At 37.1% G+C, this 12,949-nt stretch overlaps 1 protein-coding gene across 1 annotated transcript in view; it reads right to left on the bottom strand.

Moving 5' to 3' along the window:
- Positions 1-12,949, bottom strand: part of WDR75 (WD repeat domain 75) — a 34,142-nt gene that overhangs the window by 1,920 nt on the left and 19,273 nt on the right. The window contains exons 9-19 of the mRNA XM_041737665.1: positions 11,198-11,356; positions 10,276-10,335; positions 10,072-10,187; positions 8,652-8,827; positions 7,323-7,480; positions 6,674-6,854; positions 5,710-5,804; positions 4,795-4,890; positions 4,000-4,169; positions 2,923-2,982; positions 266-412 (exon numbers count right to left, since the gene is read on the bottom strand). Coding sequence (XP_041593599.1) covers positions 266-412; positions 2,923-2,982; positions 4,000-4,169; positions 4,795-4,890; positions 5,710-5,804; positions 6,674-6,854; positions 7,323-7,480; positions 8,652-8,827; positions 10,072-10,187; positions 10,276-10,335; positions 11,198-11,356 — 1,418 coding nt within the window. The remainder of the gene's footprint in view (positions 1-265; positions 413-2,922; positions 2,983-3,999; positions 4,170-4,794; positions 4,891-5,709; positions 5,805-6,673; positions 6,855-7,322; positions 7,481-8,651; positions 8,828-10,071; positions 10,188-10,275; positions 10,336-11,197; positions 11,357-12,949) is intronic.

Raw genomic sequence — 12,949 nt, 5'->3', positions numbered from 1 at the left:
GGCTCAGTCTTAGGTGTCTGACTCTTGATTTTAGCTCAGATCATGATCCCAGGGTGGTAAAATGGAGCCCCATTTATGGTCTTTATGCTTTGCAGGGAGCCTGCTGGAAATTCTCTCTCCCTCTGCCCCTCCCACTGCTTACACATGAACCCTCTCTCTCAAATCTTAAAAAAAAAAAAAAAAGTAATCTGTTACGAACTGACTGTATAAAAACCAAGTTAAGGTGCTGCTTTAATGGATTAATCTGTTTCATGTTGTGAATTACCTCATTAATTGCAGGTATGTTTTCTGTTAAGGGTAGTTGTATTAGTTCACTCTCCAAAGCTTCATTTATTTTTTCATCCTGCTGTTCCCTGTGTTTTCCCAGTATGAAATAAAATGGTGTCGTTGGAAGACTTTCTTCTGCTAGCAGCTATAAAGATTTAAGACAAAGGGAAATTTCTTCAATAAAAGGAGGAATTGCCTTTGACTCAATGAAAAGTACTGCAGTCATATAATGCCAGGTAAGAAAGGAACTTTAAAAATTATCTAGTATGATTCTTTCACTTTACAGGTAAAGTAAAGCTCAGCAACTTGTTATAGGAAAAGCTAACAATGGACACTTAGATGACAGAACAATATATACACTACTGCTTCTCCCCAGTGACAAATGATAGCAAATGGGTTTTCCAAAGGACATAAGTCCAGAGAGAGAAAGAAAATGGGTAATATGTTGGAAGGTGGGCAGCAAGTTCAAGGGTGGTATGTAACTTAGTAGATTTGTCAACGAATTCTAAGCTAGTTGACCAAGAAGCAACCCGATTATACTGCAGAATCCTGCAAATGCTTAGGAATTGGTACTAATGGTACCAGTACTTCAGAAAAATGCTGACATAACCAGGTAGCCTCGTTGCAAGTCTATTTAGAGAGCACCCAGATTCCTAGATCTCCTTCTGGGCCCCAGTAGAGGGCTGCAAGTACAGTCTTTGAAGAGTGGAACAAAGAGTGTCTTTAAACTAAACTGCCTGGTGGGGCTGGTGACAGTGTCTTCACAGCTGGCAGTTGTGCCTCACAGAAGGTGCTTCCAGGTTGCTATCCTCCAGGCAAGAGTTTAGAAGAATTTTATCTGGGCCATCTAATCAGCTTAAGACAAAAATACCTAAAAATAATGACTTTGGAGACTTTCTCAAAAATAAGCAGATGGTGGAGGCCAGCAGACTAATTCCACCTAGGAGAGACCTTCTAAATGGCTTTTTTGATCACGTTTAAAAAACAGCTAAGAATCATCAGACTGATGAAAATTTCTGAAATCAAAGAGACCAAAACAGATGAAAAACAAATGATGGAAATGGGAGTATGCAAGAGAAAAAAGCAGATTAAGATGATAAAAATAATCTCCCACAAAAAAAAGGTGAAAAAAAAATTAAAGCATTCTTCTAGACAGTCCAGCACTAAGTAAGAGTTCCAGAAAAAGAACAGACAAAATGAAGGCAAAGCAGCAATTCTCTCATAATCATTTCTTGGATTAAACTCTCCTAGGGCTCCACATATTACTCAGAGGAAAAGTCAAGGTCTATTTTATCCATCAAGGCTACTCTGCCTGGTCTACATAAAATGGCAAGCTGTACCTCACACCCTTTTCCTCTAATCCTCCACTCCTAGTTTCCTAACACTTTCTAAACTACTACATATTTCATTTATTTCATGCTTGCTGTATTTCCTGCTAGACTGTAAACACTCTTAGTTTACAGACCTGTTTTGCTCACTGGTATGTACTCCAACCATCTAGAACAGCTTCTAGCCTGTAGATGTTCAACAAAAAATTGAACGAATTCAATTGAGTTTTCAAAGGAAAATAAAGCTAATTTATAGATAAAGGAAAAGGAGTAAGAATAGTTAACACCCAAAGTTATAAGACGGGCAATAGCATCGAAGTTTTAAGAGACAATGATTTTCAACCTAGACCTTTATAACTCAACCACCCAATCAAGTGGGAGAGAAAAGAAACATTTCCAAACACAGAAGGTCTTAAATTTGCCTCCCGTGCACTAACAGAGGTATTTCACCAAAGCGAGGAAGTGATGGAATAAGGGGATAGCTATGGGATCTACTATTGTAGAAGTAAAATGAATCCCCAAATGACGGTGAATATAGATCCCATGATGCCTGCTGTGCACCAGGTATTCATAGAGTGATCAGTACAGACGGAAGCAAGTCAGCGGCTCTTGGAAATATTCCCTCAAGACTTGAAAGAATACTTACTGTACCTGAAATACTGAGAGAAGATTTATACAATTTGAGTTTGGGGGTGAATTAGATGAGAAGTAGAAAACTACGCAAAATAAGAAGGCAATCATTAACTCCAGAGAAAACAGAGTTGCAAATAGAGGAAAATCTGTCTGGTTACTACATGACTCAGCTATGAATTGTGTTTACACGGTTATAATGAATACTGACCTGATTTATCTACACTAAGAAAACTGGGAACAGGAATGTTGTGTGTGTTATGTACATGGATGGGGAAGTGGCAGTGTGACAGAGAGGGACAACTTTAACAGATCATTTAACAGACAATAACTTAATCGGAAAAATCCAAAATTAGCAATATAAACATGTTTCCTTAGAGATAGGAAGGCAAATAAAAACTCAAGCTGAAAGAGTTGAAAGTGATTATCTTTTTTTGGGTAATGGCAGTGGGGTTAGGAAGTTTCCTGAAAGTCTTAAATAACTCCTTAAATCACAAGCATGTATTTTTGGTATTATAAATTAAACCTATATTTTAGAAGAGTAAATATAAGCCCAAAGAGACAAGTAGCTTTGAAGTGTACGTTTAATTCCATGTTAGGGCAAGTGGAACATTGTTCTCATAGCTGAATTCAAACAGATAAGGTTATCTCCGTAGGGAGGTAATGTAGGTCTGCACCATGAGTGGCTAAAACATACCTGTTTGCTTGTTGGTGTGAGTTTCTCTTCTGGAGACTTCGTACTGAATGTCAATAAACTCTGAAAAGAGAGATTAATGATGCAAAATCTAAATAAAAATGTTATAGTTAAAGAATGAGGTCAATTTTTCATCTTGATTTATGTCTCTGTCCAAAGAAAAGTAATTGGAGACTTAAAACATATTTAGTAACTACTGTGACAGTTACAAGATTATTCTAAGAAATCTTATTTAGGGGGATCCCTGGGTTGCTCAGCGGTTTAGTGCCTGCCTTCGGCCCAGGGTGTGGTCCTGGAGTCCTGGGATCGAGTCCTGCGTCAGACTCCCTGCATGGAGCCTGCTTCTCCCTCTGCCTGTGTCTCTGCCTCTCTCTCTCTCTCTGTGGCTCTTATGAGTAAATAAATAAAATCTTTAAATAAATTTTTCTGCAAAATGTTTTTCTTAATTTAGAAATGTTATTTTAACTTCAATTTTTCAATTGTGTATATCATTTTGAGGTAAACTGTAAAGGAGTATCCTGCCTAGGCCCAAATTGGTACCTTCCTTGAGGTCAATTCCTTGTTGTTTACTACCTAATAAAGATCTAATAGTTCTCATACCTTAAAAAAAAAAAAAAAAAAAGGTATTTTAGTTGTGTGTTTTTTTTTTTTTTTTGCATGGAGATGATGCAAACAATACTTAAGGAGCCTCAAAGGTGTGGAGTAAAGTGGTGCTAATATACTAGCAATATTGTCCTACTGAGCATTTTAGATTACTTCCTGAAGGAAGGATCTAAATAATCCTTTATTTATTTAGAAGATTTTATTTATTTATTCATGAGAGACACAGAGTGAAGCAGAGAGAGAGGCAGAGAGAGAAGCAGGCTCCATGCAGGGAGCCCGACGTGGGACTTAATCCCTGGTCTCAGGACCACGCCCTGGGCCGAAGGCAGGCACTAAACTGCTAAGCCACACAGGGATCCCCAGGAAGTAATCCTTTAATATAACTGTTCTACCTGTTATGGGCTATTACGTTCAAATATTAAATCCACTGAAATTTACATATACAAAGTGGCTGCCTTTTTGAGGTGGGATGGTTACCTGTGACTTTGTTAGGAAGTAAAACTGGGATCTGTTCAGCCACTGATAAGCTTCTGAGGTGAATGATTCAGGTACATCTCGTGGAACAAATACTCCCCACTGGACGTCCTCTCTGGAGATATTCTTTTGAATATACAATGGTCTTGGCTCACTAGGTTTAAATACAAACACTAGAAAGAAAAAACAAACACACAATAACATTTTGCTGCAAAGGTTAGTTCTAGCCTCAGGTTGACAGACACAGTAACCCTGGGACTTACTCCATTGAGTAAGTGGTCCAAGTCATGATTATTTTAGACTCTGACTCAACAAATATCTAGTGGGTGCCTGCTATGTGCCAAGCAGGTTAGAAAGGAGGGCTATGGAGATGCAAAAGAGGAAGAATCCCTGCTCCAGAGACCAGGGCCTACTGCAGAAGACAGACACCAAAATATTATTGCGGTATTTTGTCTTAAGTACTAGAACAGGGATCTGTAGACAGTGCTTTAGGAAAACAGAGGAAGAATGATTAAAGCTTTTTGAAATGCTTCAGGGGGCAAAATCTCTCTTGGGACATTCTGAATGTGGAGTGGGGTTGGCATGGTGAAAACTGAGGGATGTACTGGGGCTCTCCTAGAAATAAGTATGAACGCATACAGAACAAGTTGTTGGGGTAAGAACTCAAAGGGCAGTCACTACCTCAGGCAAAATGGCTTAAAATAAATATTTGACGTAAGGGCAGTTTGACTCAAAGATGCTACAAGAAAATTTAGGTAACAGATCATGTCTTATTATCAAAGTAGAGTCTGTACTTACAGTCTGAACCCATCGAAGACTGAGAGATTGCAGCAATATTCTCTGAATTAGGATCAGGTTCTAGAACTCTAACATTTAATTTTGTACTCCATTCCACTGGGGGAAAAAAGAAAATAATTCATTTCTAAGAAGAGATCTACCCAAAGCCTTTTTAATCTTGTTATTAAAAGTAGTTAATTTTTACTGGGGCAATCAATTCTATTATTCTTAGGAAGAGGGATATTACACTTCAAATAATACATGGAGAGAACTGAAAATGACTGCAGAAGGCTGTACTAAAGTGAGGAAGCAGAAAAACAAAGTGCTCCTCCCACATACAATGGAATGGTTGTTGTTTCTATGCAACTACTATCTGGTGCTTTTCTGTAGCTGCTAAACATGGGCAAAATGTTAACCACAACCAAAGAACATAGAGTATCACATATGTTTATGACTAAGCAACCACCACACCTTCCAAACATACTTGAATGAGTAAAATGCCAATAAGTAAAATGAGTAAAAATGAGAAGTCTGCATTTGTTAGGAGGCCTGTGAAAGGAGACATTCAAATTTAAAGCTGCCAGGGATGCTGCCGTTAATGCAGGTTACAGATTGCCGTTAATGCAGGTTACAGATTAACAGAAACATTCCTCAGATTGTTAGTACAGAACATGGAAGGCAAAAGAAAGTTTACATAGTGGGGAAAGGCAAGGATAACGGAAGTCAATTTATGGCCAATTAGGCAGATTACAAAGAATGTGCATCTATGACAGGCCCAGCACTCTGAATTTTGGTGGTGTAACATGACATGTGAAAAATTACATATACTCTCTGGAGGAGGCATGAAGATATGAGCCAGAAGTCCTAAAATGCCAACATTTAATGGCCATTATTACATGCTTTGCCAAGTCACTTTATAGTAAAAAAATATCTTACATGCACAACTGAGCAGATTCCAACAGCAAAGAATGTCACTTTTAGTAGCACCAAGAAGATACTTGGAACAAGTCAATCTTCCAAAGCAAAGGTACCTATATTAAAACCACAAGACATGAACTATCAGTTCTAGCACGCTGAGGTTTGAACTGCGGACTTCTAGTATAGTTTTATGCAATGCAGATTTTTAGAAAGACACATTTTTGTTCATAATTATCTTGAAGAAAAAAAGGAATAAGGAGAGCAAAAGGAAATATTTATTTAGCTATTTTGTTTCTTTAAAAAAACAGGTTTGATGACCAATTCTTTCTTCTCTAATATGCTGTACAGTATAACTGACATATACTATAGATAACATGTATGTGAAATGCTCAAAGTCATTTAACAAAATCCTTTGTGGATTAGTACGCTTGTTTAATCTACAGGAAGAACATTTGCAATATAAATTTTGAAGGAAGTTTTACAAAGAAAAATTCAGAATCAGATATGTTGGGAATTAAAAACTATCTTGTTAGCCTTCTGCCATTCTGTCCTCAAATGCCTGAGGTAAAGTGGGAGATGTTGTTGTCTTTCCTTTTGACCCTTCTGGATACAACAAAGTTTGAGTATGACAGTGTTTTTATGGGAAAATAGAAGATAAGGACTATTTGGATCCACTGAGGCTTATTAGCATCCATTATTAGTAGCACAACCATGAAAAGTATTTATTGTAAAGAAAAAAGAAACCTGTTAGGCCAAAAGTGAAATGTTAATCCTCATTTCAGAAATGGGTAAAACCACAGCAAATGGTTCACATACCCCAAATTTTTAGCTTCTTACCATTTTGGTTTGTTGCTGACCCCCACTGACCCACAGCTAGCTTTAGAGGAAGCATAAATCATTACTAAAGTTTATGTGGAAAGACTCATTTAAATAAAAAAAAAAAAAAACTAATACCATATGACATACTCCCCAAATTACTTACCTTATACTCCCAGCTCGTTGACAAAATGTACATTTAAGTTCCCATGTCTCTGAATCCCATATTGTAACTATTTCCTCAAAACTAACTGCTAGTAGAGAGCCATCTTCAGAGAAACAACAGTTAGTTGCTTGGTATTTATGATAACTACCCACAAAGTCACAGGTCCAGCCAACTGCTTTTTCTGTGGAAATAGATCATATAGTTCAGAAATGGTATAAATGCTAGATAATACTTTAGGGTAGTTATAAGCAGTAAGAAGCACAACAAAAAAACCCTGTTCCTTGAAACTTTAGTTACAAATGCTCCAAGACACTGACAGGTATAAAATGTATGTCCCTTCCTGGCAATCTTGACCTCCCTCTAGTGGAACAGTGAAAGAATTGGTGGGGTTTTGTTTTGTTTTGTTTTTTGCACTGTACCCTCACAGAAATAATCAGCACGTGATTAATCAAGAATGTCATGGAAAAGTATATAGATGTTGGGGAAAAGGCATGTAAAATGTAATTCTCTTAAATCATTAAAATTAGGCAACAACCCACAGAAGTTATATATGGTAGAAAATGTCCACCAGAATGGATACAAGTCACAAAAGAAATAAATATATGAATTCTTAAAAGTTATGCACTTTAGACATACTTATTTAACTTACTGTATATATCAGAATCATCTGTTAACATCCACACTTTGAAGTGACCATCTTTACTAGCTGTAACCAAAGTGGGGTTTTCAAATTTTTCTGCATTACAGAAACAGAGAGCTGTGATGTGGTCTTCATGTGGCATGTTAACCTTTGTATTAAGAACAAACCTAAGAGAAAGGAAATCATCAATTTATTCTTACATCAGAACCATATGATACACTGTCATGAGCACAACAATTTTTTAGTGTACACTTTACAACAGATCTTTAAGAATGGAAAACAGATACATTATCATCTAGAATGACACACAACTGAGTGTGCTAATGGCCACAGGATATAAAGAGTTCTAATACATTACCTCTGTTTTCACGTAACTTACACAATATAGAGATCATTATATATACTGTCAACTTGTACAAAATAAATATAAAATAGGGGTCATCACAGAATGATATACAAAACTCTGCAAGAAAACTGTACAGAACTCAGATGACTATCTACTTTAGAAAATAAGCAAAAAATGGAACGGCTGTGAAATCCCCTACTTGGGGCAAGAAAATACAGAAAACTACCTATTCAAACTGTCATAATCAATATTTAATATTTGGTCATCCAAACTCACTCTCAAAGCTTGTTTTCAACTTGACAGTGCTGCTACGAATGCAAGATAACCTCTGCTAGCACTGCGTTCTTAAAAGAACATCGGAGCAAGACTGTGCTGTGATTTTTTAAAAGTCCATACTACAAAAAGAGTGACTAGCGATAATCTATTAAACCCTCTGAGCCGGTTTCCTCAACCTGTAAAATGTGGAAAAGAAGTTTATCTTACAGTATTTCTGTGCAGACTGGGAGGAGAACAGGTACAAAAGCACTAATCCTAGTTCTTGGCACAGAGCAAGGCCTTGATAAGCAGCTGCTCTAATCAAGGTCTGAGAAACTAGAGAACTCCCTATCTAATCAAACATACAGGCTACTTCTCTGCTGCCTACCGCTGCCATTTTCCTGAAGGTAGCATGTTAATAAAATAGCAAACGGACTAAGAAGTTTGGATTCCAATTCTGGCTTTGCTTGGAATTAGGTCTGATGTCCTTGGGGAGGGGGGGTCACTCTCCTGTTTCCTCATTTATGCATGGAGATGACCTTACAATTTGGGGGACACCAACACTTTCTCAGAGCAGAAAGCTTGAAAAGCTTCATTAGTACAGTACCACCTCCCTCATTTCTCTAAATCTGAAACTTACCAAAATGAAACATTTTAAAGACAGACAAATGAAACCATAAAATAGAAAGCCATACATTTTCCACTCTGAAATTAAATAGTCATGCAGATAGTATTACCCTTGTGTTTTCTTATTATACATCCACAGTTTCATCTGCAATTCAAGCTCTGTTTCCTTTTCCTGACGTTGTTCCACCGTTGCAAGCCAGTTACCATAGCAGTCAAATGCAGCCTTTGTCAGCTCGATTTGGATCAGACCATAATCATTGATATATTCTTGTTGTATAATATCTAACTGAAGGGTTAAAAAAAAATCCAAAATGCTCTTAATGTAAATACAGAAACGTGAACGTTTTCAAGGAATAGTAATTAACCACAAAGATAATTTTTGGAATGTATAGTAATAAGTTCTCAGATAAGGGAAAAAAATGAACTATTAATTATGGATATCAAAACCGCCATGAAAAAAAGCACACTATACTTCACCAGTTCAGTGGCAATTATTCTTTAATGACCTTATATTTTAGTAACGACTGACCATGAACAGGATACAGTGGAAGCCTTAGTTGACAGTAACACTTTTCTCCCTTGTTTCTATGTACAAAGAGCTTTATATAAAATCTCAAGGTTAAATTTTACATCACTAAAAAGGAGAAGAACAAAACTTAAATCTACAACTTTAAGTGGTGAAGAAAGATAGCAATGTTGTAAGTAGACAATTTTATTTATGGTTGTTTCTTTTATCCCATTCCTTTGCTTACTCACTAAACATATATCAAGTAACTATTATTTTCCAGGCACTGTACTGGAAACGTACAAAGAAATAAATCTCCTTTGAGGAGCTTAAAGGCGAGGGAAAGAAAGAGCTCAAGTGTACAGCTGCTATGACAGAAATTGGTAAAGGGTACTGTGGGGCACAAAGCCACAAGGCTGGATTAATAAGAAGCCTCCCCCTTACACTGAAAATTTCATCGTTAGTATGTACAGACTGACAACATTTTACCACAAAGCAGAGACATATCTGTATTTCCAATCCTTATGATCTAATTTCCCTATTCTTGTAACTCAAAGGCACAGATGTATGACAGCTAATTAGAGTGCAGTCTGAAACATAATCAAATGGAGAGCCAGCATGGGAGTGCCAACTGGCTTACTTGGAGACTTAATTTGCAACTGTGGCCTCATTAGAATTATGCTGTAAAGAACTCAACTAAGTAACCACAGACAGTATTGATAATATTCAAGCAAACAAAGGCACAAGATCTTTTTAGAAGCTACTGTACAAGTTACTTAACCCTAGTGGTGCGGTTGGGAACTTTCATTAGTTTTAAGACCAGTTAATGGATCAAAGTCTTACATTATATGGGGATCCCTGGGTGGCTCAGTGGTTTGGCACCTGCCTTTGCCCCAGGGCTTAGTCCTGGAGTCCCGGGATCGAGTCCCGCACTGGGCTCCCTGCATGGAGCCTGCTTCTCCGCCTCTCTCGCTCTCTGTGTCTCTCATGAATTAAAAAAAAAAAAAAAAAAAAAAAAGTCTTACATTATATAACTGCTTATCATGTTGCAGAGAATAAAACTGCAAATGGCCAGGTTTTCCATTCAAAACCAAAGCTTTAGTTCTGGGATCAATCATCAAACCAGTATAGATATTGCTGTCTGCAAAAGAAATGATAGATAGTTAAAATCATGCAAATACCCACTTGTAAAATGCACATGATTACAAATCGACTGGGTTTTATCTTACCTTTCACTAGGCCTTGAATTACTGCGGATGCCTCTAGGTTTCGGTGAATCACTATTATCTCTGTGGGTAAAAAAACAAAAAAACCCAAAAAACCCAATCAATCAGAACTTTAAGGTTAAAAAAAAAAAAATCAGTTAAATTATGTCATTCTAAAATATACCAGAATACAATACAACTTAAGTTCAATTTATACTTAGTATTATTAGAAAATCAGGAATAAAAAAAGAAAATCAGGATTGTATTTTGTGATTTACCTAGAAAACTGAGGCTGAGGAGGAGGGGTGTTTTGTTTTTTTTGTTTTGAGGCTTTAAGGTTTATCACTTGTACATATGAGTATATCTTAAGTGTTAATTCAGAAACTCAGATACCCTAAAAGAGACAGTTTACTTTGAAATGAGTCACTACACTCATGGATTATCCAGTTATGGTTTTTTTTTTTTTGAAGGGAAAAGGAGATAATAGGCTCAGATCTACATTTAGGCTGAATAGTAACAGGATGAGCAAAAAGTTTTGGGGGTGTATCTATGACTGCCTCCATTCCTGTCAGAATCCACAGGACTCCCAGGCTGAGAGAGTAGTTATGTCAGCGTTCTTTTGAAAATGTCATTACATTTGCGGAGGCACAAATGCTCACTTCAAGAACTTCTCCTCTATTACCCCCACATCATCCCACATGTAAAGGTTTTGAAGTGGAAGTGGTACAACAAGAACCAAATATGCTAGCCCTGTATTTTTATAAAAACAATCCTGAAAATGTTGGATTCTGGTGCATCTAGAGTCAAAAAATGAAGAGAGAAAGGAGGAAGAATGGAAGAAAAAAATGTTCACTGAATCTTATGCTACTCTTGATTAGTTTTAGGTCTCTTATTTTCCATTCGCTAGTTGTACAATTCTAATTCTTCACAACAAATTCAGACTTACTATTATCAGAGTGAGAAGTACAGAACAAATCCCCAGCTGGTGAGACCGAGATATGTTCAATAGTAGCTCCCAAACGGGGGAGGAACTCCTTATTCTTCTCTGCTGCATCGCGCCACTCTACTAGGACAGATTCCCGACCACCACTCAGCAGACTGGTGCCTTCTCATCCATCCACAGAAATGGAAAGAACAGCATATGGGGGGAAAAATTAGAAAGAGAAATATAATTAACACTTAAGATTTTCCTACCATGTTAGAGATATATAACTATTTTTAAAAGTATGCAAAAAAATGTCTTCCTATCTATTAATAAACCTAAGACAACAGACTTAACAGTCATGGATTCTGGGATATTCCTTTCCAACAACATCTAACTAGTTTGTTGCTGACCAACTCTTCTGCCAATAGTAGAAAAACTGAATGAAACAAACATCCTCTAGGACCAGATGGCTTCAATGACAAATTTTCCCAAATATTTGAAAAAATAAACCAATTTTAATACTCTTCAAAGTAACAACAACAAAAACCCCAAAGAACACCTCCCAACTTGTTTACAGGAACAGCATAATCCTTTCCCCAAACTAATAAATTGTAAGAAAGTTATAAGTCAATTTCATGATAGATGAAAATTCTGAAAATATTAAAGCTGAATCCAAGGATATATTAAGCAGATAATATATGAGTAAACTCAACTGTAAAAATGTGATTAACACTTGAAAAGTAATTAATTCCATTAACATAAAGACAATAATCATGAATATTTTAATAGATGCAGAAAAAGTAAATTGTAGAATTCTATACCCATGATAAAAATTCTCAGTAACTTAGGAATTGAGATCTCTAACATTTCATCAAGGATTCCTGGAGAAAATCTACAGCAGGCATCATTTTAAATGCTAAAATACTGAAAACTTTCCCCCTGTGATTGGGAACACTAGTCCCACTTAGATTCAGCATTATGTGGAGGTCCTGATACACTGACATGAGACATGAAGGGATTGAGGATGGGAGAGAACTAGTAACTTCAGTGCTCATACAGTGTGAGCACAGACAAAGCACAGACAAAACAGTTTATACTGTTCATATTTGCCTGAACTTATAACCATCCTCCAAAGCAACTATAATTTATAGCTCATTTACACAGACAACTAATTTTCTCCTATTATTTCTCCTATACCTATATAGGATCAAGGCTGATGTTTTTATTACTGACAACCATGTACCATATATATATGTGTGTGTGTGTGTGTGTGTGTGTGTATTTTAAAGATTTGAGAGAGTGCACTGCACCAGAGTCGGTGGAGAAACAGAAGGAGTATCTCAAGAAGACTGCGCCCAGTGTGCAGCCCGATGCAGGGCTTGATCTCACTACCCAGAGATCACGACCTAAACTTACAGTTGGATGCTCAACTGACTGAGCCACCCAGGTGCTCCCTGCCCCTACCCCGTGTACGGTATTTAACTATTACTTCTCATTTACAAATATCCACATGACTTATAAACCCAAGAATTCAACTCTCCGATAAGCCACGATTAGCTGCAGGACCTCCTATACCAAAGCTTTGGCTCAAGGCACAGGCTCCCTGTATTCTTTCCTTCCCTTTCTTTGAGTGCCTACTGGTCTACTCCTTCTCCAAGACTCATCTGTAAAGGGCAATAGTAAATGTTCCAGGGTTTAAGTAAAGCCATCACAGAGAGCTGTGACTGCTAACTGGTGTGAGAGGTGGCAGACGACAGAGAGAGGAGTCAGTGA

This window comes from Vulpes lagopus, chromosome 22 (genome assembly GCF_018345385.1).
Source record: "Vulpes lagopus strain Blue_001 chromosome 22, ASM1834538v1, whole genome shotgun sequence".
Classification (NCBI taxonomy): Eukaryota; Metazoa; Chordata; class Mammalia; order Carnivora; family Canidae; genus Vulpes; species Vulpes lagopus.
Note: the sequence above shows the minus strand (reverse complement) of the source record. Positions and strands in the feature narration are given on the sequence as shown.